Below are 24,928 nucleotides of genomic sequence, written 5' to 3' on the forward strand. Positions count from 1 at the left end.
TAAGGCTGGCATTGTCACAACCACCCCAGGAATGAGCGTTCGTTGTAGTCACCTGTCAGTGAGACCTGGGTTCACAGAATAGTGTTCCAAGAATCACATGTATTTCTGAACCAAGTTATTAGGGATTTGGGCATTAGGATGCCCATAAGGAATCTTTGTTTGGACCTTTTTTTCCATAACTGTCTAGAAGATACATAATTGGCCTAAAGAAACTAGTAAGCAGTTAGGTTTCTGTTTCTCTGGGGCTGTTGGAACAAATCACCATATAAAACATTTCCTGCTCCGGGTATGGTGGCTTGCCCCTGTAATCCTAGCTACACAGGAGGCTGAGATGTGAGGATCATGAATGAAGCCAGCCTGGGTAACCAATGGGTCCATGAAACTCTTATCTCTAATTAACTACCAAAAGGCCAGAAGTGTAACTGTGGCTTAAGTGGTAGAGCACTAGTCTTGAGCACAGAAGCTCAAGGACAGCACTCAGGCCCTGAGTCACTGAATAGAACAGAACACATCTTTAGCTCCTCCTCTCCTGGGTCCACATGAGGAAGAAGAGTGTTGACATCCCTTATGAGTTGTTAATGAACAAAGATCTTCCCCGCTCAGATGTATACAAGTTCTCGTTAGATCAAACTGTAAGGATACCCAACATAACAGACCAAAATACAAGTTTAAAGGTTTTGGGTTTTTTTTCCTTCTCTTCATTTCTAAAGTTGTAGTTGATACATAACCACAGTAAAAAGCTTGGGATTCTTTAAATGTCCTGATGAAACACACATGCCTATCTGCAGCTCGCTCCCAAGTGTACACAGATGACTCTGCTGACATCTGCTTCTGCTTTCTGAAGGTACAAATGTGAATCTGGCCCCTTTTAATCATCCCCAGCACTTTGTCTAAGTAGCTTTCCATGATTTGTATACAAAAGTCACTTCCCAGGAGAGGGAGGCTCTTTAAAGTGGAAGCCGAAGTGTACACATGATTAACATCAGAGAGACCTGCGTTTTTGGAAGTCATTTGAAAGAAAATGAGCACAGATTTTTTTTTTTTTTAAAAAGAGAAATTGGAACCACATTTTAAGGTATTACGGGAAACTGAAAAGGGCTGTGTTGCCTTGCTAGTGGGGTACTGTGTGACTTTATCATTTCCAAGGCAGGTTTTTGTAGTAGACATGTTTGTTCTAAATTGGTAGTCTTGCCCATCTAAAAATAATACATTTTTAACATCTGGCTTTTTGAGGTCAGTAATAAGGAAATAGTAAAGTTAGGAAAGCATTTAGGTGTTTGGAGGGTGACATTTTAAAAAAGGATAGTCCTAGCCAGGTGCCGGTGGCTCATGCCTGTGATCCTAGAGACTCAAGAGGCTGAGATCTAGGGAATCAGGGTTCAAAGCCAACCCGGGCAAAAAAGGCCACGAGTCCAGTAAACTACCAAAAAGCTGGAAATAGAGCTGTGGCTCAAAGTGATAGAGCACTAACCCTGAGCACAAAAGCCTAGGATAGCATCCAGATCCTGAGTTTAAGCCCCAGGACTGGCAAAAATCAATAAAGTACATCTCTATTCCATACCAAAATGCAACAACTTAAAAGACAGTTTCCCCCTTCTGTTTCCACATCTAGATGTTAAGGTTTTTAATCCGAGGCAGAAGATTTTTCTCAAACGAGCCATGTCACATTCAGTAGTTGGGAGTCCATGGTTGAGGTTCCCACAAAGATGGTGTTCCTGGGGAGGAAGAGGTGTGTCCAGGGCGTGTAGTTTTGGGTCTCCAATGGGGGCCTGGGTGAGCTCTTTGTTCCTTGCCTCTTAGGCTTGGTGGTTCTTTGTAAAGCTGTGGTTTTGTTCATTTTGCTGCTTTCTCTTCTGCTTAATGCCTCCGCCTTGCCCTGTTACCTCCATGTTCCTTCTCCATACCTGCCAGTCCCGGGTGGTTTCCTGGTGGCATTTCCCCAGCATCTTCACTTCTTGGTCCCTTTTTCCATTTGCAAATGGAAATCAGAGGTGCTGGCTTGCCGTGTGGGCTCAGCTCCTCTAGACTCTGTATAATCCCTTCCCAGAGGAAGCTTGTCACTCAGGTGGGCAGCTTGCTCTGTCTCCTCACCAGTGTTGTGATCGGGGCCAGTAGAACAGCCAGCAGGGAAAGTGTAGCTTGTACAGCTTACAGGTAGAAGGCTAGGCTGATGAAAACCCTCCTGATGGAAGAGAGGGGTTCAGGACTGGACACATCGTGGCTCATAATGGAAGCCTAAGGGGAGGAGGAGCCGTGGAGAGGCCCTGCCTCCTCCGGGCCTGGTCTGTGTCAGGAATCCCACCTGTGGGCAGGCCTTGCCTTGACTCTGCAGACCTCAGATATTAACACGATCGTTCTGGGTTTCAAAGGAGCAAGGTGGCTCACTTGACAGCTTATCTGTCAAAGCACCTAGTGAGGACTCAGACCAAACCCTTTGAGCCCCTTTCCACTCAAGACATGTTGTTCCCTGGGCATTGTGTTAGAAATGTAGAACCTGGGGTGGGACTGGAGTCTGTCCCGTGGTGACTTTTGCTCTTTGGGAAGCTGCAGCGCCAGAACGGTGCAGACCGCAGAGCTGGCACCTTCTGGGGTGGGTAAGCAGAAGGAATGGCAGTCAGCAAGGTCTGCCCAGCAACTTCCCCTCCACTCTCATCTTTTCTGCCAAGGAATTTGCAGCCCGAGGAAGTACTGTCACCTCTGCACTAGCTGTGGGGGGAGCAGGTGTGCTCAAGCGGTCATCTTCTTACCATAGGGTGCTCCTTCCTTGCTTTGTGTCCCTTGAGTACACCCTTCATTGACTTAGCGCAAACTGCCTGGCGTGCCACCGTGCCCCCAGTCCTCTGAACACCAGCTTCCATCAGGGCCGCTAAACACTGGCACACTTTGAAATTTGCATGTATGCAATAAAATAAAAGGCTTGAAGATCCGCAGATGTGATTTAACGTGAAAACGCGTTCATTTTATTTCATTTGTTCATTTCATAAATGTTTATTAGAACTTACTATTTACTATGTTTTGGTCTAGTGAGTAGCATAATTGTATCTGTCTAAAGAGAGTGTAAGATTTTCTTAATCACTGGACAAGCCCAGATGTTCCTAAATGACTTGGAGTTGTTTATTCCAACTGTTGCCTGGCTAATGGTGATGCTGGGTGCCCTCACCCAGAGGGTGCTTTTCTCACAACTGTTATGACCAGAGCTGGACCTCAGGCTGCAGTCAAAGTTGGGGTACAGGAGGCCAGAATTTGGGAAGTTTAAATTTGGCTAAATAAACAGCTCCTACCCATTGTACCTAGAATTGTAGTGGATTTTTCTTCCCAACATACATCTTCCTAGGGAAACCTTTTAACAGCTTGTGATGTCAGGGAGACGGAAGTGGGTTTTAGAGTGGATGCTTTTGCTGTCATCCTACCAGTGGTGCATGATCCAGCGGTGTGGTGAGGCTGAGCGTAGCTAGTACTTGATTGTTTGAATCTGATGACTTTTGGAAATGAACATATGTGATTTGGTTTTAATTGCTTTGAACCGTGTATTGTGTTTTAGACAACTGGAGAGGATTGAATTTCAAGGCCAGCACAGGCAAAAGCTCACAGATTTCTCTCAACCAGTATCTGGGTGGGCGCCTGTCATCCCCGCTGTCATTCCAGCTCTGGTTTGAAAGTAAAAATCACAGTTTGGGTCCAGACTAGCCCCATCGCAGGAAGTGGCAACAGTCTCAGAAAAAGCCAGAACAACAACAACAAAAAGAGCTGGGGGTGTGCTTCAAGTAGAGCCCCTAGCTCAAACTCTAGTACCACTAAAATCAAAAGTACTTTGCCTTTCTTTAAAATGCTTTTCCCGGGGCTGGGAAGGTGGCACAGTGGTAGAGTGCTTGCCTTGCATGCCTGAGGCCCTGGGTTCGATTCCTCAGCACCATATAAGCAAAAAGAAAAAAGCCGTAAGTGGCACTGTGGCTCAAGTGGTAGAGCGCTAGCCTTGAGCTGAAGAGCTGAGGGACAGTGCCCAGACCCAGAGTTTAGGCCGCACAACCGGACGGCCCCCCCCTCCCCCAATGCTATTCCCTAGACATTAGTCTTAGCAGCGGATGAAACCTGGTTTGATTTCTTTAGGATGCACGATGGGCTGTGAGGCATGAGCTTTTAGCCGCCAGGACTGTGCTGATCTGCTCTCCAAAGGCTGGGCGTGTCTTTGAGCCTCCATAGGACAGCAACCACATGTTACACATTTGAGTGTCTGGCATTGGGAACATGCGTTTACTGTGCTCCCTTTAGAATAATCACGACTCTAAAGACTTGTACAATCAAATATGTGCTTCCTAAATGCTTTGTTTGAGAGTATTTTCTCTTCAAATGGAAAGGAATTACGGGATCTGACTGGAAAGGGCCAAATAGTACATCAAGGCACGTGAAGCTGTTAGTACTTGTCAGCTTTTTAGCTACAAAAATGACACTTTCTCAGCAGTTGACCTAAGATGCCGTAGATGGCCGGCCCGGGTGGTTCTGTGTGGGAGCTATGTTCGGGATGTCTGACTTCCTAAGAAGGCGTTCTATTTCTCGGTCAGCCCTGTAGTGGCTATGCTGTTCTTTAGATCTGAAAACAGCTTTTGTTTATGGGAAGGCTGTGGCTGAGATCCAGCAAGCCCTAGGGTTGCCAAGCGCTGATTTGCTCAGTTCTCTTTGGCAGGAGGAGACACTGCTCTTATTGGAAGACCTCTTCCTGTTAGTGCTAAAATGAACCTAGATATCATTTCTTCTCTCTCTCTCTCTCTGTGTCCCTCTCTCTTTCTCTTTCTCTCTCTCTCCTCTTCCCCCACCCCCCATTTTGTTGTCAGACATAGGGCTTGAACTCAGGGCCTGGGCGCGCTGTCCCTGAGCTTTTTTGCTCAAGACTTGCAATGCTCTACCACTTTGAGCCATGGCACCACTTACAGTTTTCTGGTGGTTTAATCAGAAGTTTCAAAGACTTTCCTTCCTGCCTGGGCTGGTTTTGAACCAGGATTCTCAGATCCCAGCCTCCTGGTAGCTAGGATTACAGGCATGAGCCACTAGCACCTGGCCCTAGGCATCATTTCTATCAGAAATGATGTCTGAGGGAGAGTTCCCTAAGCTCTTTTCTGATGGATGGACAGGATCGTGGTGTGGCAGTAGTGAGCTGGTCCCTAATCTCCCCTGATCTTAGGACAGGATGTGAGTTCTGAGGTCGCCTGACCTTCATGCTAAAAAAGCACACATTTGTCCAGCACTCTGCCTTCGCACCTTTGCTGTGGGAAAGATTTTTCTTGTCACTGGTAGAGGATTTTTCTCTGATCCTCAGAGAAGATAAAAATAAATGTAAGCACAGTTCCTAGTACAAAGACACGTGAACATGGGTTCCCCCTCTACTCTGCTGCCTTACATGGACACGGAACTTTCCTGTCTCTTCCAGCAGTGGATTTGAGTACCCATGTTTGAAGTGTAATTGCACGGCAGTGACCTCTTGCGGGGAAATAACGTATTGCTTATTTCATGCTTGCTTAAATCTAACAGGGATTTTTAAAGTTTTGTTTAAAAAGCATGTATCAGCATAGTTTGCCCTAAGTACTTTCTCACTAGCACCCATCGTTATTAGCTTAAGGTTCATTCTAAATTTTTTCTTTTTCCTTTTTTTCCCCCCTTTATACTGAAGCTTGAACACTAGGCTCAAGCTCTCAGCTTTTGCATTCATGGCTGGTGCTCTATACTTGAACCATACCTCTACTTTAGGGTTCTTCTCTCCCCAGTAGAACAGCCCCGCCCCAGGGTAGTTGGAAATAAGAGTCTCAGACTTCCAAGACTGGCTTTGAACCTTAATTCTCAGATCTCAACCTCCTGAGAAGCTAGGATTCCAAGCCCCGCTGGGTGGGAGGTGAGGTGTGAATTTAGGGTTTGAGGCTAGTTTTCTCCGGCCCAGAGTCAGTGTTGCTGAGTTTTAATTTGTGTATTTATTGTCAGGTTGTTTTCTTGCTTTTCTAATTAGCGTATGTTAGTTGTACAGAGGGGATTTTTTGTTGTGACATTTCCACAGGTGTACCAGGTATCCGCTCATCCACACCCTGGTTATCACTCTCCTCAGCCCTCCAAGTTAAGCTTTTACAGCCTGTTCCTCTCAAAAGCCCCTTTCAGCAGTGAGAGTGCTTTCTTTGGAAAAGTTCTCTGGGCTGAGCAGGAGCAGGGATTGCTTCGGGTCCTGGTGTGGAAGTGTCAGGCAGCCATGTGCTTGCAGTAAGTGGTTTGGGGACCAGCTTTGGTGTCTCACAGGGCAGTGTGTGAGTCTGCTCAGCTCAGCTATGATGATGGTTGGAAGTGCCTTTAGTCCCAGCTGGTGAGGGCAAACAGGAAGCTGTCTCTGCTGGTCCATTCCAAAGCACTCCAAGCAGAATCGTGGGGATGAGGCTGTGCCTCCATTTTGGCTCTCTGTGTGCCGAAGTGATGCTTGTTCAGACAGTGTGCGTGGATTCCGTGGGATCCTGGGGCTTGAGAGCTGAGGGGCAGGTCAAGAACCAACATTCTGCTGGAGAACGTTCAAGAATTTTCAGTAGAGTATTTGCCCCAGTTCAGTTGAGAGGTTATAGTGTAGTATGATAATCTCACTTAAAGGAAGCATCCGTTGTTAAAACTTTTCCTAAACATGTGTTTGAGGTTTTTGTAACTTAATTTTTAAAGTTAAAACTCTGTTGGTGTCTAGAGTTTAAGATACTATTTTTAAATGCTGTGCTAAACATGACTACACATGCTGTATGTTTGTGCTCAGTCACTAACCCAGCCCCGCAGGGAAGGCGGAAGTGCAGGCCCCCTTCCCTCCCCGGGAGTCTGCTGACCTCACCCGACAGTCTCACTGTGGGGCACGGGGTTCGCTTTCCTCCCTGGATAGCCACACCACATCAGGTGATTGGCCAGAACTTTTTCAGAGCTGAGGTTCTGACTTCTTTTTTTTTTTTTTCCTATTAATTTGTAACCTTTCAGAGGCATTTGGGGTCTGCCATCATGACCCTGGAGGTGTTGTGACCTGTGATTGTGTAAAGAGCAGATCAGAGAGCAGGATGAAGCCATGGGTGTGCTTAGCCCGCCCAGAGGTGCAGTGGCCCGCGTGAGCACCCCAGGCCAGGATCCCCCATGGCTGATTGGGGAGTTTCCAGGAGAGGAGAAAGAATACTCCGGCGTTGTGTCTACTGTGGATCTGACTTGGGGGGCCCAGCATAGAGGTTCTGCTTCTCAGTCATTGGTGGGAAAAGCCAGTGAGGATTAATAAGAGGGCAGAACTGTAGAATATTTTCTAATGCAGGTTTGTTCCTCTGAGGTACATTCAGTAAGGGAAACTAGGCCAACAAGTTATTGACAATTAGTGGTCCATTGGGGATCTGCTTTAATGAATAGATAAGAATGATTTGTAATTAGCATAATAATTATATGCAAATGAATGCTTCTGAATTGCTCTAAAACACTTCTGAACTGTTTAAACAGCCCTCCGGAGATCTTGTTACTCTATTAATTTGTGTAGCAAATCTTTTTTTCATAGATCATGCAAAGATAAACTTCAGCCCAGCCCCTGTCCGAGTGATTATGAATTCCAAGGTGGTAGGACCTGAATTAATGAGGTTTACTTATACTGTATTAATGGCACTCCGTGGGAACCTGCTTGGGTGAGGAGTCACTGGGGAAATGTAATTAAAAATAGAAGAGAAAGCTGCTGATTAGAAAATAACTGTTGAAATCAGTTTCTTAAGCAAGTTAGTAAATGTTATTTCTTTTTACACCTCTGCTATTTGTTATTGCAACATTTACTGCCGATGTTCTTTTTAGCCTTTGGAATCTGGCTTGAATATTATTGTCAGCCCAAGTTACATAGTTGGTAGTGGGGTCCTCCCTGACCGGATCCAGGAACCGCATTGTTCTTCCAAGTGCCACAGTACTGAAGAAATGCAGGGCCTTGCTAGTGGATTGTGTTCCTTGTTTATCTTCTTGTTTGATTCCGCTTTTTCTCCCATCCTGGGCTTTGTTTCTCAGCTGTGGGCTAGTCATCTACTCTCCAGAAAGAGCCTACTAAAGGTCCGAGTAGCCCTGTCAAGTTTTTATGTGTATGAAGTTTCTGTTGCTGGGGACTGGGCGGCTGTGTGTGTGTGTGGGGGGGGGGGTGCTGGGCTTTAGGGACAGGTGTCATGAGCGCCATTGCCTTGAGTGATCTTCTCCTTGGCTTCCACTTTTTCCCCTTTTCACCTGTGGTAACCCCCCTGTGTGCTTCCTTCAGCAGCTTCTGGTGTCTGGAGCGCCTCTTGATTTTCACAAGCTGTCAAGACCCTCTCCCAGCATGCCTCTCGCCTCCCACTCCCTCCCCATTCATAATCATGAGCTCAGTCTGGGCTCAGGGACATGCATACGATGGCCCAGTACAGATTTTGCACATGCGTTTTGGGGGGGGGGGGATCAGCCACTGTGCTGAAAGATTCATAGAATGAATATTGTTTGTCTTGAGAATGAATGCGGTTTCTGTTGAGCCCCTCCATTGAGAGCTGGGCTGAATAGCAGATGCATACCCGAGAGGTAACGCGACTTTCCGACTCCAGTGATGGCAAACGTTATTTATACGAATCTCATGAATGTATTCTCCAGCTGCAGCATGCAGATTCAGTAACCCGTTTATTGACCATATCATGTTTTTATTTTCTTCTCCAAAGGGTAACCTGACTTCCACTTGCCTTGGCTTTTTTTTTTTTTAAACTTAAATCAGTGCTTCTGATGGAATAGAATCATATTAGCACTAACCCAAGTCTAGCTTATGCTGATGCCCTTGTATTTTCATGTTGTTGAGACATTGTTATTGGTGGAGCAAGTAGTGTCTAGGGACATTGGGATGTTAGACCTAACTTGATAACGATGGTTTTCCTCGGCCCTCATCCTGGCCAAGCCTCTGGGCATTATACAGATAATTAAAATTGGATCATAAAGAAAAACTTGAGCACAGTGTATCCTAGCAATAGCATTTTTCTCCCTTTAAACATGATTTTGAAGCCCATTTTACATAGGCATTTCTGTGGCCTAGTGAATGTTCTTGCTCGTTTTCCCAAGGATTACAGAGAGTGCATGGCCTATGCAGCCTTCAGAAAACCCAGGAGCCGGAGACCCGAGGAGGCTGCAGCTGTCTTCGCCCACAGTATTCTAAGAGAACTAATGAGATGAGAAGTCTGCAGCTGGTGGCGAGCACAATAAACCAGGAGCCAAGGGCTCCTTCCTCATCAGAGCCTCCCTTTCCCCCGGGACCCCGGAGGAGACAGAACACTAACAAAGCCAGCAGGCTGTCTCATTCCACTCGATTGCTCATTTGCAGCTATAATTGGTAGCTGAGGTTGCATTCTGTATGCTGAAACTGTCATACGTGCAGGAGTATATTTGTTCCTTGTGATATTGATATAACCCTGGGACGGTTTGAAATCCACACAAGGCAAACGCTGACTAGGTGCACCACCATCAAATTGCAGCAAAACAGGACAATGTTCAAAAAAGTTCTGTGTTTGTTGTGGACACCAAATGGTGCTTGAGACGGCTGTACCCACGAGCTGCCTTTCTATATATCCTGTTACTAATTCATCTGATTAAACGTTTATGTCTTCAAACTCACACAAGCCCAGAAATGCCTAGGTTCTGACAGATGCATAGTTCCGCTGCTTGCTGAAGGTTCAGATACAGTGGTTGATGACAGGGTTGTATGATACTTCCAGGATAATGTCTGTAACAGGCTCCTATTTTGTGTTCAAGAACAGCACTGGGGGAAGACTCAGTGACGTGTATTCTGTATCAGACCTGTGCGTCTGCTCTACAGGCCGGCCCGCTTGCTACATGGCTGTGAGGTGGTTCACCTGGAATTTGTGGGCACTTTGCGGTCCTCTTTTTTTTGGGGGGGTCCATTTGTGGGGCCTGAACTCTGGGCTTGGGCGCTGTCCCTCAGCTCTTCAGCTCAAGGCTAGCGCTCTACCACTTGAGCCACAGCGCCACTTCTGGATTTTTGCTTTTTGCTTATGTGGTGCTGAGGAATTGAACCCAGGGCCTCAGGCATGCAAGGCAAGCGCTCTACCACTGAGCCACCTTCCCAGCCCTGTGGTCCTCTTGTGTGATGTGCAATGTGAATCCCAGACTCCCTAAGAAGGGGGTGGGGCATTGCACTTCCCCGCCAGGTGTCCCCTCCTCATCTGTGAAAGGAGTTGGTGTCCCCATGATTCCATGATCCCACACATCTGAACGTGCCCCCCATTGCCTCACCTGCACTGATACAAGGGCCCAGAATTGTGCAGAGGTGCTTTGCCACACAGTGGGTTCGTCAAGTCTGTCTGTCTGTCACAGATGCCTGGCCTCAGCCTAGCTAGCAGCTAGACCTCTACTGGTGCCGCGCTTAGCCTGGCTCCCAGGGTCACGGGCGCCTTGGTTAACAAAACCTACGCCAGCCTTCGTCATCATTGGGTTATTTGTATAACCTTCTTGCTTAACGGCATTGGTTCTGTTCTTTTAGCCCTGCTGGTAGTTATATGTATTGTGCCAGTTTTCTTTCTTTCTCTTGAAATGGGCCAGGTTTAAAATTCACAGTCTTCGTACATGATCCATTCCAAAATTCCAGTCCGCTCTTTTCCCTTCATATTTTAATAAAGGCAGGATCAGAATTTGCCTTTCCGTGATGACATGTTCTGTCAGCTCCGTGTTTTCCTTAATGGCACAGCCTGTAACCGATGGCCTCCCAGATGAGGGAAGTGGGCTGTTTTCTGTTCTCCTCTTCCCTGCTCTCCACTTCCGCCTTCAGTGGTAAAAACAAACCAGGACGGGAGGGGAGGGAGCCCCGCCCCGCCCCGCCCCGCCCCTGCCCGGCCACCAGACACCCCAGTCAGCCAGAAAGGGCGGAAGGTTTTTCCCTCAAATAGAATAAAATGGTTAACCGTGGCTAACCTCCTGCGCTTTATAACAGTAATTTGTTTAATCTTTAAAATATTTTAGCCATAATGTAATCCTAACCATAAGATGGTCCTGCTTTCAAGAACTATTTTATATTGGTTTCTAAAATGTGTTCCTTTGTCTGGTTCGTTGGCAGTTGATAAACATGAGCTTCCTGGTTTAGTGAATCTTGTTTGTCTGTGTGTCTCAACTCTACTGCCCTTTTAGGCCTGGGACGCCGCCCCCCCCCACACCTACACACACACACACACACACACACACACACACACACACACACACACACACACACACACACACACACACACACACACACACACACACACACACACACACACACACACACACACCTTCACTGACTGGCCTCTTCTCTGGCTCCTCCCCTGGCCAGCCTCCTTCTGCTCTGGCTCCTCAAATCCCCGCTCAGGTCTCATCTAGGTTCCAAGAGATTGTGATGCGTGGTTCATTTTTACTTTTGGGAAAAGTGAGCCTGTCCTTGAGCTTTGCCTTGACCTCTGATGTAGAAGAACTAGTTTGGGAATTTCTTTGGGTTGGCGTTCATTGCAGAGCCAAGTCTTGAGCCGGCCTTGCACAGGGTTCTTTTCTCACTCAGAAGTGAGGTGGTTAAAGCTTTAGGGCAGCCATTGTGAGTTGGAACTGACAAATGTGTGCTGGCAGGCAGTGACTAAGCTCTGCATGGTCGTGCCCAGACACATCTGCGCCTGGGGCTCCTGGTAGCTAGCTGCTCCTCCCACTTGGCTGGTGGGGGAACGCTGACCGGCAGCTCCTGATACATCAAGACCTTGTGAAATAAGGCTGGCCCTTCTTGCTTCTTCTTTATTACTATTATTGCTATTATTATTATTGAAAGGCTTCATTTTGCATGTGAGTTCATCAGTACAATGTATCTGATCAGTCACCCCCTTCCAGCATTCCCCCTATGCATCCCAACCCCATCTTGTAGCTTCTTCGACAGACTTCACACAGACTTAGTTCAAGTTAGTTCAAGGTCACCTGTTTCCCAATTATCTTTAAGGTTTGGTTTTCTCCATAAATCTCACTTTTGTCTCCCCCCCCCCCCCCCCTTCACATTATTTCTAACTCTTTCCCCGCTAGCATGTTATGCTCATTTCCTGGGGAACGTGTGTCTTGAGAGGCTGTCGCTTTGCGTGTTGTCTTTGATTTGCAAACGTCTGTATTTATACTTGAGAGCTTGTTCAATGTGTGCTCCATGCTTGAACTATTCTTATCTCTCTCAAACAGTGATTTTTAGCCAGGGCTTTCTATCAGACTTGTCTGGATGTTTTCCCCAAGTATGTGGTCCCTTCAAAAGTGATGTTGAGTCCCAGCTCAGAGAATCAACTTGAAAAAAGGCAGGCACGTGTGTGTGTGTGTGTGTGTGTGTGTGTGTGTGTGTGTGTGTGTGTGTGTGTGTGTGTGTGTGTGTTCACTGGAGAATATAAAGCAGAGAGGCAGAGAGGTTAAAGGCTCAGAGAATCAACTTGAAAAAAGGCAGGCGTGTGTGTGTGTGTGTGTGTGTGTGTGTGTGTGTGTGTGTGTGTGTGTGTTCACTGGAGAATATTTATAAAGCAGAGAGGTTAAAGGTTTACTCCCAGAGGACATGGAGGGAAAGAGAAGTTACTGCTTTAAATGTAAATTTCAGGGCCATTCCCTGAAAGGCAGCCTGAGACTCCTTGTTCTCCCTTGGTAGTGAGGGCCTGGTAGGAATGCCTTCCCTCTCCTCTGAGGAACTCTTCCATAGCCCTTGGCGCTCCATGGCCGATGGCTCCAGGCTGGCCAGCAGCTGAGATGTCTACAGACACAGCCTTAGAAGGGGTCAGGCATGCCCAGTCATCCTGACTGCACTTGGTCACTGCAGACACGGTGTCCTCAGTGGCGTGGGCAGGTTGGCTCCTATCACAGTCTCCGAATATAGCCGTGGTGCTGCAGAGACCTTCCCTGCTTAGCATTGCGTGCTGCTACCAGGGTAACACTGCGTGGAAGTGTTTTGCCATTTGCACACAGGAGCCTGGTCCTCCTGACCACTTTCTGTTGTGGGTTTCAGTACCTGCCATGAGCTGTCCTGCAAGACTCCAGAATGTTCTGGTTTTCTTCTCTGCCTCTGACTCTTGTTTGGTTTTTCAGGACTACAAAGCTGATGAAGACCCTGCATTATTCCAGTCAGCCAAGACCAAGAGAGGCCCACTGGGACCCAACTGGAAGGTACTGGCCGCTGACCTTTCTGACAGACAGAGTCTTGGCAACAGAACACTTGACAGGCCCCGAGTCTTGCGGCACGGGTGACGTTTAATCGAAAAAATAGAAGTGATACGAGATAAGTCTGCGCTGCACAGACAGACAGACCGGCCCTGCCGGCACGGCGCTGCGGCGCTGATAGCTCTCCCAGGCCACCGGTGCTGTAGTCTTCGGGGATTGTGATGAGCCTGTGCACAAATCCATGTGAAATGAATGTTTGAAAAATCTGAACAAGTTCCCTTCCCTGAAGCTCGTGTTCCTGGCCTTTTGGGAAAGGGGGCGCTGGAGAACAGTTCGTTACAAGCCACTGCCTTTCCTTCAGTCATGGGAGGACACAAGGCTGGCGGTCCACGGTGAGAGTTTGGGTGGCTGCAGCAATGTAGTAGATTTGAAAGACACCCCTGAACTGCTGGCAGACCCTTGCAAGCAGTGTATCACTGCTGTGACTGCAGGAAGGAGCTCAAGGCCCCGCACAGACTTCACCCATGGTGTTACTTGGTAACCAGCACACTGGGGCCGGAGTGGTCATGGGGCATTGGGGATGTAATCTATCTTATTTTCATGTTTGTTCTCTGGGCACAGGTCACTTAAAAATTCTCCCAACTTAATGACCATGACTAGACATATAAGACCCAGAAAGTGATCAGTGCCACTTAGAAATGAAGGGGTGGTATAGGGCACCAGTGGCTCACACCTATCAGCCTTAGGAGGCTGTGATCTGAGAATCACAGTTTGAAGCCAGCCCAGGCAGCTGTGAGACTCTTTATCTCCAATTAACAGCCAGAAAACCGGAAGTGACGCTGTGGTTCAAAGTAGTAGAGCACTAGCCTTGAGCTAAAAAGCTCAGGGACAGTGCCCAGGCCCTGAGTTCAAGACCCAGGAATGACAGGAAAAAGTAATAATAATTTTTAAGAAATGATGGGACAGATTTAGAACATGTGATATAAATACATTGTAAGGGCCAGGCGCCAGTGGCTCAGGAGACTGAGATCTGAGGATTGCGGTTCAAAGCCAGCCTGGGTAGGGAAAGTCCATGAGGCTCTTATCTCCAATAAACCACTCAGAAGACCGGAAGTGGCTGTGGCTCAAGTAGATAGAGTGTTAGCTGTGAGCTGAAGAGCTGAGGGACAGCACCGAGGCCCAAAGTTCAAGCCCCACGACTGACAAAAAAAAAAAAATACATTGTAAAGGATTCACAAAGTGTTCCCACTCTTTTCCATCTTTCTGGCTGTGGACTATAGAAGTCTGAATCAGGAGATGAACAGACACCCCCTGGAGCAGGCCTGGCCTGGGGCTGATGGCTCCTCCAAGGGCTGCAGGGAAGAGTGGGTGCGGCAGCTGAATATGGGGTTCAGGCGGCTGCTTTTCACCCAGAAACTGCACTGCAAGGCAGTGTGCTGAGACTTCAGGTGACATCTGTCTTGCGGGATCTCCTGCCTCGTCCTATGGCAGTCTGCAAGCATGTCTCATGATGACTTTTACCTAGTTTTCAGTCTCTTAGGAACTTAGGAAAATAGGTGCTTATATTGTAGAAAGGGAAATGCCCTTTTATCGTGGATAATGACTATGTAAAATGTGGGAGTGGCTTGAAGTTTTTAGAAATAACGTGAACTTAACATTTGTTAGCAGTCTCGACCCTTGGCCCCATGCTTCACCCCAGCCCTGGCCTTTTTTTGTGTTAAAAATAGTTCATTGGCCTGGCAGACTGCTGCCAATAGGCACACCTATCATTACAGACTGGCTGGTTGCTGGCTGTGCACATTAGCCAAACCATGGTGGGCGCAGCAGCTACTCTTAGAAATCGAGTTCTGCCTAACCAAATTCCAGTGAATGAGTCACCCTGATTCAGAAATAACGAGGGTAATCAAGAATAACTAATTGAGCCATCTATTTGCTGCTTGGAGGAAAACAGAGTCAGAAGGATGACAGTCGGTGACAGCACAGCGTAGACAGGCCTGGGCACCCGGAGCCCTGTTTCTAGCAGAATCTTTTGTAAACGTCGTTGCTCTCTTGCCATGCTCGGTGCTGTGGCTGGACTGGGGAGAGGAGAGGTGAGACATTGTGAACTTCTGAAGTCTGAGGAGGTGACGGGGAAGGAGAGATCCTGCTCTGGGCTCCCTCATGCCGAGGTCTGTGCAGCAGTGCTCCCGTGCATTTCCTGGCTGCGGGTGTGCGGCCTCTTCACACAGCCTCCGTAGCCCCATCCCCCTCTGCTTCAGCAGAGGCTGCCGCCTCCCCAGTCCATATTCCCGAGTGTGTTCAAAGCCAAGTGCAAAGTCCTTGGTCGCTTCCCTCTTTGGTCTGTTGCAGTAGTGGGAATTGAACCCAGGGCTTCATACAAGCTAGGCCAAGCACTGCACTACGGAGCTACACCAGGTCTCTCGAGTTGTCTTATCCATGGTGGCACTCTCCTTCTCAGTACCAGCGTTTACTTACTGGCTGTCTGCATTAGAAGGCTTTCACACTATGAGAAGTGTGGCCAGAGAAACGATTGATGAGGAAGACAGGAGGGCAGGCTGCCTGCCATCTTGGTAGCACCTGCTCACCGTGTGCAGGGTGTGTGGACAGCAGAGTCTCCCCTCACCCCAGAGACTGCCAGACCTCTGGTCCACACCTTTCTGTCTCCACCTGTCCTGCCCCACGCTGGCAGCTTGGTGGCTGTGCATCCACAACACTTGCAGAATCTGCGTGCTGTGGTTCCATGTCAGAGAATCTAGACAGCAGCTGAGGGAGATCCATCAAACCACAGCTGTGGCTTAAATAACTTAACCCTTTGCTCCCAGCCTGGCTTTGCACGTTTCTAAGCAAGAGCATCGGGGATGACCTCAGGTTGGTGGTATGGTTAAATTATGGGGGCATTTCCACACAGAGCATGTGTACTCAAAAGGGATAGTGCTACTACCATCACCGTAGAGCTTTGTCTTGGAAAACGGAGAGCATTTTATATATGCTACATAAGTGGTTATGTGTGCGTGGTTCTGACAGGGCACAGCATCCCTGACACTGTGTCCAGCCGCCCAGGAGCAGATTGTCATATTTGCCATGGGCCCCTTTGCATTTTGTATTTGTTTTCTTTTTATAAAAACAAAACCCCAAGTCCCATAGACCTGGAGATACAGGCCTTGGTTGTCTATTCATGTTTTCTCTGAAGAAAGAATTTTAAAAATCTGAGCACGTGAACTATATTTTGTTACTTAAGAATGCGACACTTGCTGAAGTGACTCTATGCATAGTAATCGGGCTGCGATTTATAACCTGATTAAGATTTTTGCTGCAAGGCAGAGTCGCGGGTTTCTGATGGATGTGAATGCCGTGCTTCTCTGTAGCACTCTGTGTGTGTGTGTGTGTGTGTGTGTGCATGTGCGTGTGCGTGCACACGCGCACGCATACTCATTGTACATGTTTGTTCTGTGTGTGCATGCAAGTGCACTGTGCACATGTTTGTTCTCTTGTGTGTCTGGTGACCCTGATGTGACTACCTGTGTCATGAGATAAAATCCTTGCACCATGGATTCTTATAGCTTTCAAGTCACTGCCTGTGATCGGGGGGAGGAGTTGTCATCTTGACAAATGGAGGCACTATGGAGAAGCTGGTGTCATTTTTACCCAGTGCAAGGCCTCATTTCTTCCTTCATTTAAGCCAACACCTCATGAAAACCCAAGCTTCTGTGTCTCTGTGCGCCACGGTTAATAATTAGGCCTCCGAAGGTCTTTCGGGGAGGCTTTGCCAGCCCATCTGTCCCTCCCGGTGCCAGCATGGCTCGCGAGTCCCTCTAGTGCTCTCAGCAGGGACGTGGAAGAGGGTTGGGTCAATTAATGAAAATGTGGGTGGCTTTTGTATTATTTTATGTGCTTGCCCTTGCTTATCATGAGGACAAATGCTGTCTCCAGTCCAATAAGAGCTTCCTCCAGTGGAGTTGCCTCCTTTGCCTCTGGTGCAGTTTATACTGCTCTGTCAGGCTGTAGGTTTACCCAGGAACAGCCCTGCTGCTATACCAGTGGAGGAGTCATAGAGACACGAATGCATCAGGTGCCACATCACCATGTTTCCTTTCTGTCCTAAATCTATAAGGTGGTAGTACCCTTGGTTATCAGTGACATAAAGTTTTAAGATTTTAGACTGGACAGGATGTCTCATGCATGTGATCCTGTCTGCATAGGAGGCTGATATCGGGAGGATTGTGGTTTGAGGCCAGCCATGGGCATAGCTTCTCAACCCTCAGTGGTGTGAGGTGGCATCCTAGCTGTGTGAGTGGCTGTGATCAGGAGGATAATAGTTCCAAACTCTCCTGGGTTGGAAAGTCCATGAGACTGCATCTCAACAAAAGAGCTGGGCATGGTGGAAGTGAGACCCTATCTCAGAAATAATGCACAACACCTTAAGAGTAACAATAAAGTTACATTTTAAAAAATGGGTGAAAAAAGAGCTAGAGAGGCATGGTAATAAAGTGCCTGTCTAGCAAGACTTCAAGCCCCCATCTCCCTCCCTCAAACAATGTATGAATTTGTTGTCCAGGAATGGCAGTGATTTAAAGTGGAAGATGAGCGGCAAGCTGAAATCTAGCAGTGGGATCCTTTGAGTAGATGCTGATAGGACAGAGGCGTGGGAATTCCTCCAGCGGCTCAGGAGCCGGCGGCCTCTCCTGGGTAGCTGCCCTGCTGGAAAGGCAAACAGTGCTCTCCCATTCCCACGTCTAGAACACGTCAAGGCCCAGGAAGGATGTGAAGGCATTTGGACGTGGGCTTCCTCCTTCCTTGTGATCTCATATTTGAAACCCCATAGTGGGTAACATAAAGGCCTTAAATCCTGGCTGGCTGATTTGGGTGGGAGGGTGGGGGTGCCTGGTTTGCTGGCTAGGTTTTTTTTCATCTTTAAATATGCATGTGGCACATTTAGATTAGGTAACTAGTGCTTGCCTTGCCTGGGCTGCAAATACCACAGTTCCCGGCAGCGACACACTGAAGACAGTGTCTTAAGTGACAGTCAACAGAGTCAGTTTCTTGTAGATCCCTTGAGATGCCATCAGGAGCAGCAAAGTTTTCTTCGTTTGAATACGAGCATGTAGTTTTGCTCACACAGAGGGACAGTCCTGTTCCAAGGAACCGAGGCCTTTGTCAGATGACATACGTGCCTCATAGAACGGGTGTGGGCTGCAAAAAGAAGCCATTTGTGCAAGCTAGGAAATAGACCGATTATCCTCGCACAGGCAGGAGGCTTTCCTGCCTGGATCTCATGTTGCCTACGTTTGTGACTTGAGCCTTTGAGCTTCATCTCACATTGACGTCTTCCAGCCCCTGAGCCCCACTGCAGTTCCGTGGCTCGTCGCGTGGCATCCACGTCAGGTCAGCGTGGGAGGAGGTTTGCACCGTCATCCCTTCCCGCCTGCTGAGACCCCATGGATTTTACACCCTGGGTTCTGTTTCTTAATGTGATACAGGTTGTGGCTAGTGTGGAGGTACTCTTCTCTTGGTTAGCTGGGCGTCAGTGGCTCACACCACAACTCAGAGGACAGAGGTCTTAAGGATTGCTGTTCAAAGTCAGCATAGGCAGGAAAGCCCATGAGACTCTGACCTCTCCAATTAACCACCAAAAAGCCGGACATGGAGTTGTGGCTCAAATGGTAGGATGCTATCCTTGAGCACAAAAAACTCAGGGATAGCACCCAGGCCTTGAGTTGAAGTCCCAAGAACAGAGCCAAAAAACAAAACAAAAACATAAAAACAATTCATAAGCTGGGTGTTGATGGCTCATGTCTGTAATCCTAGCTACTCAGAACGCTGAGATCTGAGGACCTCAGCTCAAAGCCAGTCAGGGCAGGAAAGTCCATGAGACTCATAGTTCCAGTTAACCACCAGAAAACTAGAAGTGAAATTGTGGCTCGAAGTAGTAGAGTGCTAACCTTGAGCAAAGTAAGCTCAGGGACAGCCTCCAGACTCCGAGTACAAGACCCACTACCACCACCACCACCACCACCAATTCATTTGTTTGGAACTTAGTGTGTATACTTAATTTACAGAGAATCGACGGAGTCTAAAGTTGGCCAGCAGAATCAGCTGCTGTGTCCTGGCAGCTGAGATGATGGGGAGGTAGAATGGAGTTTCCTGAAGCTCACCTGTCTCCTGGAATGTGTATATATGTACTGAGACTCTCTGGCAGGAGCCCTTACAGGCTGTTTATTTTGAACTCTTAGTGAAATCTGGGCTGCAAACAGACACTGTAGAATCAGCCTCTGAATGTGAGTGGCAGTGTTGCCAGGAACAGTGAAGTTAACATCCGAGGAGCCGGGGTCCTCAGAGAAGTTAGCATATTTTACAGAGCACTGAGAGCACACACGATTTCAGCTTGGCATTTTAAAATCTGTGTGTGTGTGTGTGTGTGTGTGTGGTTTGCACATGTACAGACTAGAAAAAGTTTACAGAATGCTTCTGAATTCTCCCCTCCCCCCCTTAATTCTCTTTTACCTTTGTGTATCCATTGTTTGCCACAGATTCAAGAAACGAGTCTCGTGGCTGATATGAGCTGATTGCTCACCAGCGCTGTGAAACGCGCTGCGTTTGTTTACTCAGGCTGTGTGGCGCAGTGTACGTTACTTCCCGCAGGCCCTGGGCCGCATACCTCACAGTAACCCAATATGCGGGTTTAAATTAGAAACAGGACTTGTGTGGGGGAGCTTCGTTTTATAGTTAGTAACGTGAAATGTAAGGAATTTGGTGAATACACAAACCATTGAGATGCAATTTTGGAAACATTTCACGACTAACCAGTGCTTGCAACTCTCCAGTGCTTGTTATATTACAGATGAAATTTTTTAGTTCTGCAGAAGAAATTTTAGTTCTGTTAGACTACGCTGGTAGCCATGGCTCTTTACTGAGCCTCTGATGGCTTTTTTTTTTTTTTTTTTTTTTGTAACCAGCCAGTGTTCACCTCCTTTTTAAAATGACCCCTTTAAAATTGTCATGCTTTCGTCCATCAATATAAAACTCAGGTTTTCACAGAATTTTCATTTACAGCTCAATAGAATTCATCTTAATTGTCTCACCTCCATGGGGTGAGACACTAGATTTCTCCTCAGTCAGAACTGTATGTGAAAGACCTTAATTCAGATTTTGGCTTCATTTGTTTTGGGATTTCTTTGGTCGTTTTAGAGACCCAGGTCTCAGTATGGTGCCGGGCTGGCCTTGAACCCTGGGCTCAAGCAGTCCTACTGCACCAACATCAGAGTCGCTAAGATTACAGACCCATACCCTGCCTGGATTACTTTGGGGACCTTCTCTGTTGTAAAATTTATTTTGTGCCATTACTTTGAATTGTGGGTCTCTAATTCAGCTTTTTCACTCACAGCTGAGGCTGTACCATTCAAGCCACACAGGTGTTTGCTCATTCGTTAGTCATAAAAAGTCTTCAAGATCCTCAGGTCTCAGCCTTCAGAGGTGCTAGGATTACAGACATGAGCTACTACTGTCTCCTGGCTTGGGGTTACTTTTAAATCCTTAAAGAGGAAGCCGCTATTGAGCTTTGCCTTCAGCTGCTATAAGTGCTCTGAGGGCTGAGCACACAGACTGGAAAATAAGCTTTACCCCCAAATTTAACTGCCCCCTCCCAGTGTAACTCTTCTTTGAAAGGTAGGGTTTTATTGTTGCTTTGCTGTTGATTGGAATTTTTATTGATTTATTTTTGTTTTTGCCAGTCATGAAACTTGAACTTAGGGCGTGGGCACTGTCCTTGAGCCTTTCTGTGTTCAAGGCTAGCACTCTACTACTTGAGCCACAGCACCACTTCGGGCTTTTTCTGTATATGTGCTACTGAGGAATTAAACCCAGGGCTTCATGCATGCGAGGCAAGCACTCTACCACTGAGCCACATTCCTAGCCCTGAGATTTTTGTTTTTGTTATTGTAATTATAAAGATGCTGTGCAGAGGGTAGGTTACAGTTGCAAAAGCTTCTTTTTAAAGGCTGTGAATATTAAGAGCCATTGTTTGAAAGTCCATGAAGTATCTTAACCGTTTGATCTAGAGCTTAGACATAATTGTAGGGTTTTGCTTTTACAAATAAATTACAATATTTCTATTTCCTTGCCTGGTGAACCTGACACATTTCTAAAAGTGAGAATTCTATATACTTTAGGATATGAACAGCTATATGCCTTGTTATTGCACAGTGTCAGATTTTAGGCCAGGAAGGGAGGGAAAGGATTCCTGGTGCTTCACTTAACCCCTAGGGCGTTCACATTTTCTGTTTCATCTAGTAGAATTTTAAAGCCCTGTTAATGGAATCACTAGTTTCAAGATGGCCTCCTGTGAGGCATTTTTGGAATTGCACATGACCTTAAATGCCACGCGTGTATTAATAACCGTCACAGAAGCAGAGGGGATGTTTGTATTTTCTCCACTTGGTCTGGAGACCATTGTAGATGGGTTTCTCTGGCTCCCACTGAGACATTGGTACCAGGAATCCAGCCACCGACGAAAGGCAGCCGGCTTTATGTTGACTTTTTCCCTGAAAGGATGTGTTTTTAAAAATATTTTTGCATTGGGTAGAGAATATGATTGAGCTGGGCATCGGTGGCTCACGCCTGTAATCCTAGCTGCTGAGGATCGCGGTTTGAATGAAGACAGCCCAGGCAGGAAAGTCCATGAGACTTTTCTTCACTAAACTACCAAAAAAGCTGAAAGTGGAACTGTGTGGCTCAAGTGGTAGTGTGCTAGCCTGGAGCAAAAGAAGCTCACAGACAGGACCAGTAAACCCCTCCCCCCCCAAAAAAAAAAGATTGAGATTAAATATACATCTTAGATCTGAAAAGATGAGCACTGAAAACTAGATCTTTTGTCCCATTGATTTTTAAACTACGTCTTGTTGATCATTGTTGTTGTTTGTTTTTAGCTAGTCTTTTTCTGGTGTTTCTTTTAAAATCGTTATTGGCAAGGTAATGTTACAGTTATGTAAGTCAGGCAATGAGTACATTTCTTTTTGAACAGTTATTAATCATTAGTATGTGAACTAACTGATCTGCACCGGTGCTTGCTGAGCTCACGAAGGAAGCATGAGAAATAAAACCTGGAGAGTAGTTGTAGCTGGGGCTCTCTGCGCTTGCAGTCCATGCTCGCCTGGTGTGTTTGTGTTCCCTTTAGCTTCTTCTCTGACCAGAGCCCTGCCCACCCCACCCCTACGCTCACACTCACAGGAAAATTCTAAAGAGCTGGTGTTCTCCCAGATACACCCAGGGCTCTAGGAGAAAATGTGCAGCCCCTGTACTACGTGTGCAGAGCCGGGCTTACGCACCCCACATTTAGTTTCAGGTCATCCTTGTAGAGAAGAGGACCGTGAGAGGCCACCCAGCCTTTCCTCTGCTCGAGGGGTAGGGGACCTGGCCGACAGCTTGTCTCACCATGGAAGCTGCACCCCTGCTCCCTGTTTGAGTGTGTAGCAGCCACCTCCCACCTCTGCCCACCATGTGGCCCTCACTGGGTTTGAAAGCCCCTCGGCCTCAGCTCACTGCTCGCCGAAGAAGGTTGCTTCACAGAGCTGGGGTCTGGGAAGCCAGCTGTGTCCTGTGGTGGCTGTTCCCTGCCAGAGCACACTGCAGCTGGCAGCGAGGAGGACCAGGGCTATGGCATCCACGGCGGGAGGCTGCTTTCTTTTGGAAGAAATCACTGGTGTCTTTCTGTCCTCTGTCCTGTCTGCAAGCCCACTGTCAGCCCCAGCCTGACAGTGCAGAGCACGGTTAAGGTGTACGTAGGAAAGACGCAGCGTGTGTGCCCACTCAGCTCACGCAAGATGCTTACATGGTGCTGTCCCCTAGGTGGACCGTGGGTGTGCACGGTGGCTTGAATGGGATGGTTCCCCCGCTGCCCTCATTCCCATGACCTTTCCTGTGGCAGTGCCTCATTCAGCAGCCACTAGGCTAGCCTCCCCTGGAGGCCCTGGTGGGTGTGGCTAGAATGAGCAGTTGGGCGGGGCTTGCACCTGTTCATCTTCAGAATAGAAGCTAACTTCATGGGAGGAGTGCGTGCAGCAAGTGTGACTTCAGCACCCCTGAGGCTCTGATGTCCTCGTGTCACTCCACAGTCCCTCCTGAAGTCACCATTTCCCCTTCTCAATTTTCCTCATCTAGAAGGAGCTGGCCAGTGACCCTGACTGTCCTCAGATGTGCGCCTATAAGCTGGTGACCATCAAGTTCAAGTGGTGGGGCCTGCAGAGCAAAGTAGAAAACTTCATCCAGAAGGTAAAGCCGAACATCTCAGGCACAAACGGGAAAGGAGGGAAGCCCTTTCTTTCTCCTTTATGGGAGGGATTACTGTTCCTGCCTACGTCATTTCTGCCCTTTTTATTCCCCAAGATAGAAAGTGAGATGCCAGAAGAGGTTGGAAGGGCTTTCTTTAGGGACAGGCATAGCAGTTTTTGTTCAGAGTACTTCCCTGGAGTACCTACCCTATCTAGCGTTAGAGTAAAGGGCTCTTTTGTGGAATAGCAGGTCCCTTGGCTTCCTGCCTCTTGCTGGAGAGGGAGCAGACTATGTGCTGAAGGACCCAGCTCAGCTGGACCCTTCTGCAGCCCCACCACACACACACACACACACACACACACGCACGCACGCACGCACGCGCGCACGTCCTTTCATGGAGTACTGTCTTGGGAGCCCCTCCCAGAGAATCAGTGCATTCGAGATTCGGTTGCTGTGGCCTAAGAATGGAGTACGAGTAAGATGGGCAATCTGATCTCAGGGGGGAGCACTGCAGTAGGGTAAATATAGCTCTTGGAGCATTTGCGAGGTCCTGGGCTCCCTCCTCGGACTACACACAACCACAGAGCACTCGTGGGTGTAAGTACACACACGCAGCAAGCTTGAAAAAGCCCCTTGGCATGTTCTGTTCCTGTATGTGCATATAGGCTCCACTGTTAACAGAGATGTCCCTGTTATGTCTCTGAGGGGTTGCCACACACAGTCATTCTGTGTCACCATAACTTTTCTACTTTTAACATACTGTAAACATTTGAAAAATGCTGGGAACTCTGGTTATTCTGGGGCCTGCCTAGAGCTGGCTTGTAGTAAGCACTGTAAATACTGACTTTCTTCCCCTTGGATCATAGTAATAGATTAATCCAGTTCTGATAAAAAGTCACACATGTAATTAATGAAGTCCCCACTCTCCCTTCATGGAGAAATCGTTGAAAGAATTGAATAGTGTCCAGAAACACTCAGTCTCAGTGTTCCATGCAATTTTCTCTCTTCTTGGGAAACTTGAGTGCTGCTTGTGTACATGATTATACATGCACACATGTATAGTGGCAGTCATCAGTAGCGTAGAAAAAGTAATGCGGGATAGCTACTGATAAAACACGGTGACCACAAAGAGCCCAGGAGTCTTCTTTGAGCACGTGATTGAATTCTGCCTCACAGTATGCCTTCAAAATGCAGAGAGGTGAAGAACAACATGTAGTTTCATAGCAGGAAAAGAAAAACTAGTTGACCTTTGCTCGCTGACATTCAGAAAAAGGTAAAAATAGACAGGGTCCAGCAGGCCTGCAATGGGAACGTGCACACGTGTTTGTCTGCGTTCTACAAGATCATTACACTTCTGCCAGGGGTGATTATTTGCTGTTTTATGATGCTATTGCCTGAATACTAATCCATTTTTAGTGGTCTTTTCAAAACAAGTATATGTGCATTTCTTGGGTGAATCGAAACATGTAATACATTAATGTGTCATTAATCTTCAATCTTTTAA

General features: G+C 47.4%; 1 protein-coding gene across 2 annotated transcripts in view; it reads left to right on the forward strand.

The window, feature by feature from the left end:
• Pitpnb (phosphatidylinositol transfer protein beta) overlaps window positions 1–24,928 on the forward strand; it is a 54,861-nt gene that overhangs the window by 24,522 nt on the left and 5,411 nt on the right. For both annotated transcript variants that reach the window (XM_069994616.1, XM_069994617.1), the window contains exons 8-9: window positions 13,090–13,167; window positions 23,314–23,424. In XM_069994616.1, the coding sequence (XP_069850717.1) occupies window positions 13,090–13,167; window positions 23,314–23,424 (189 nt within the window). The remainder of the gene's footprint in view (window positions 1–13,089; window positions 13,168–23,313; window positions 23,425–24,928) is intronic.

This window comes from Dipodomys merriami, unplaced genomic scaffold (assembly GCF_024711535.1).
Source record: "Dipodomys merriami isolate MVZ:Mamm:240054 unplaced genomic scaffold, mDipMer1.0.p SCAF_45, whole genome shotgun sequence".
Classification (NCBI taxonomy): domain Eukaryota; kingdom Metazoa; phylum Chordata; class Mammalia; order Rodentia; family Heteromyidae; genus Dipodomys; species Dipodomys merriami.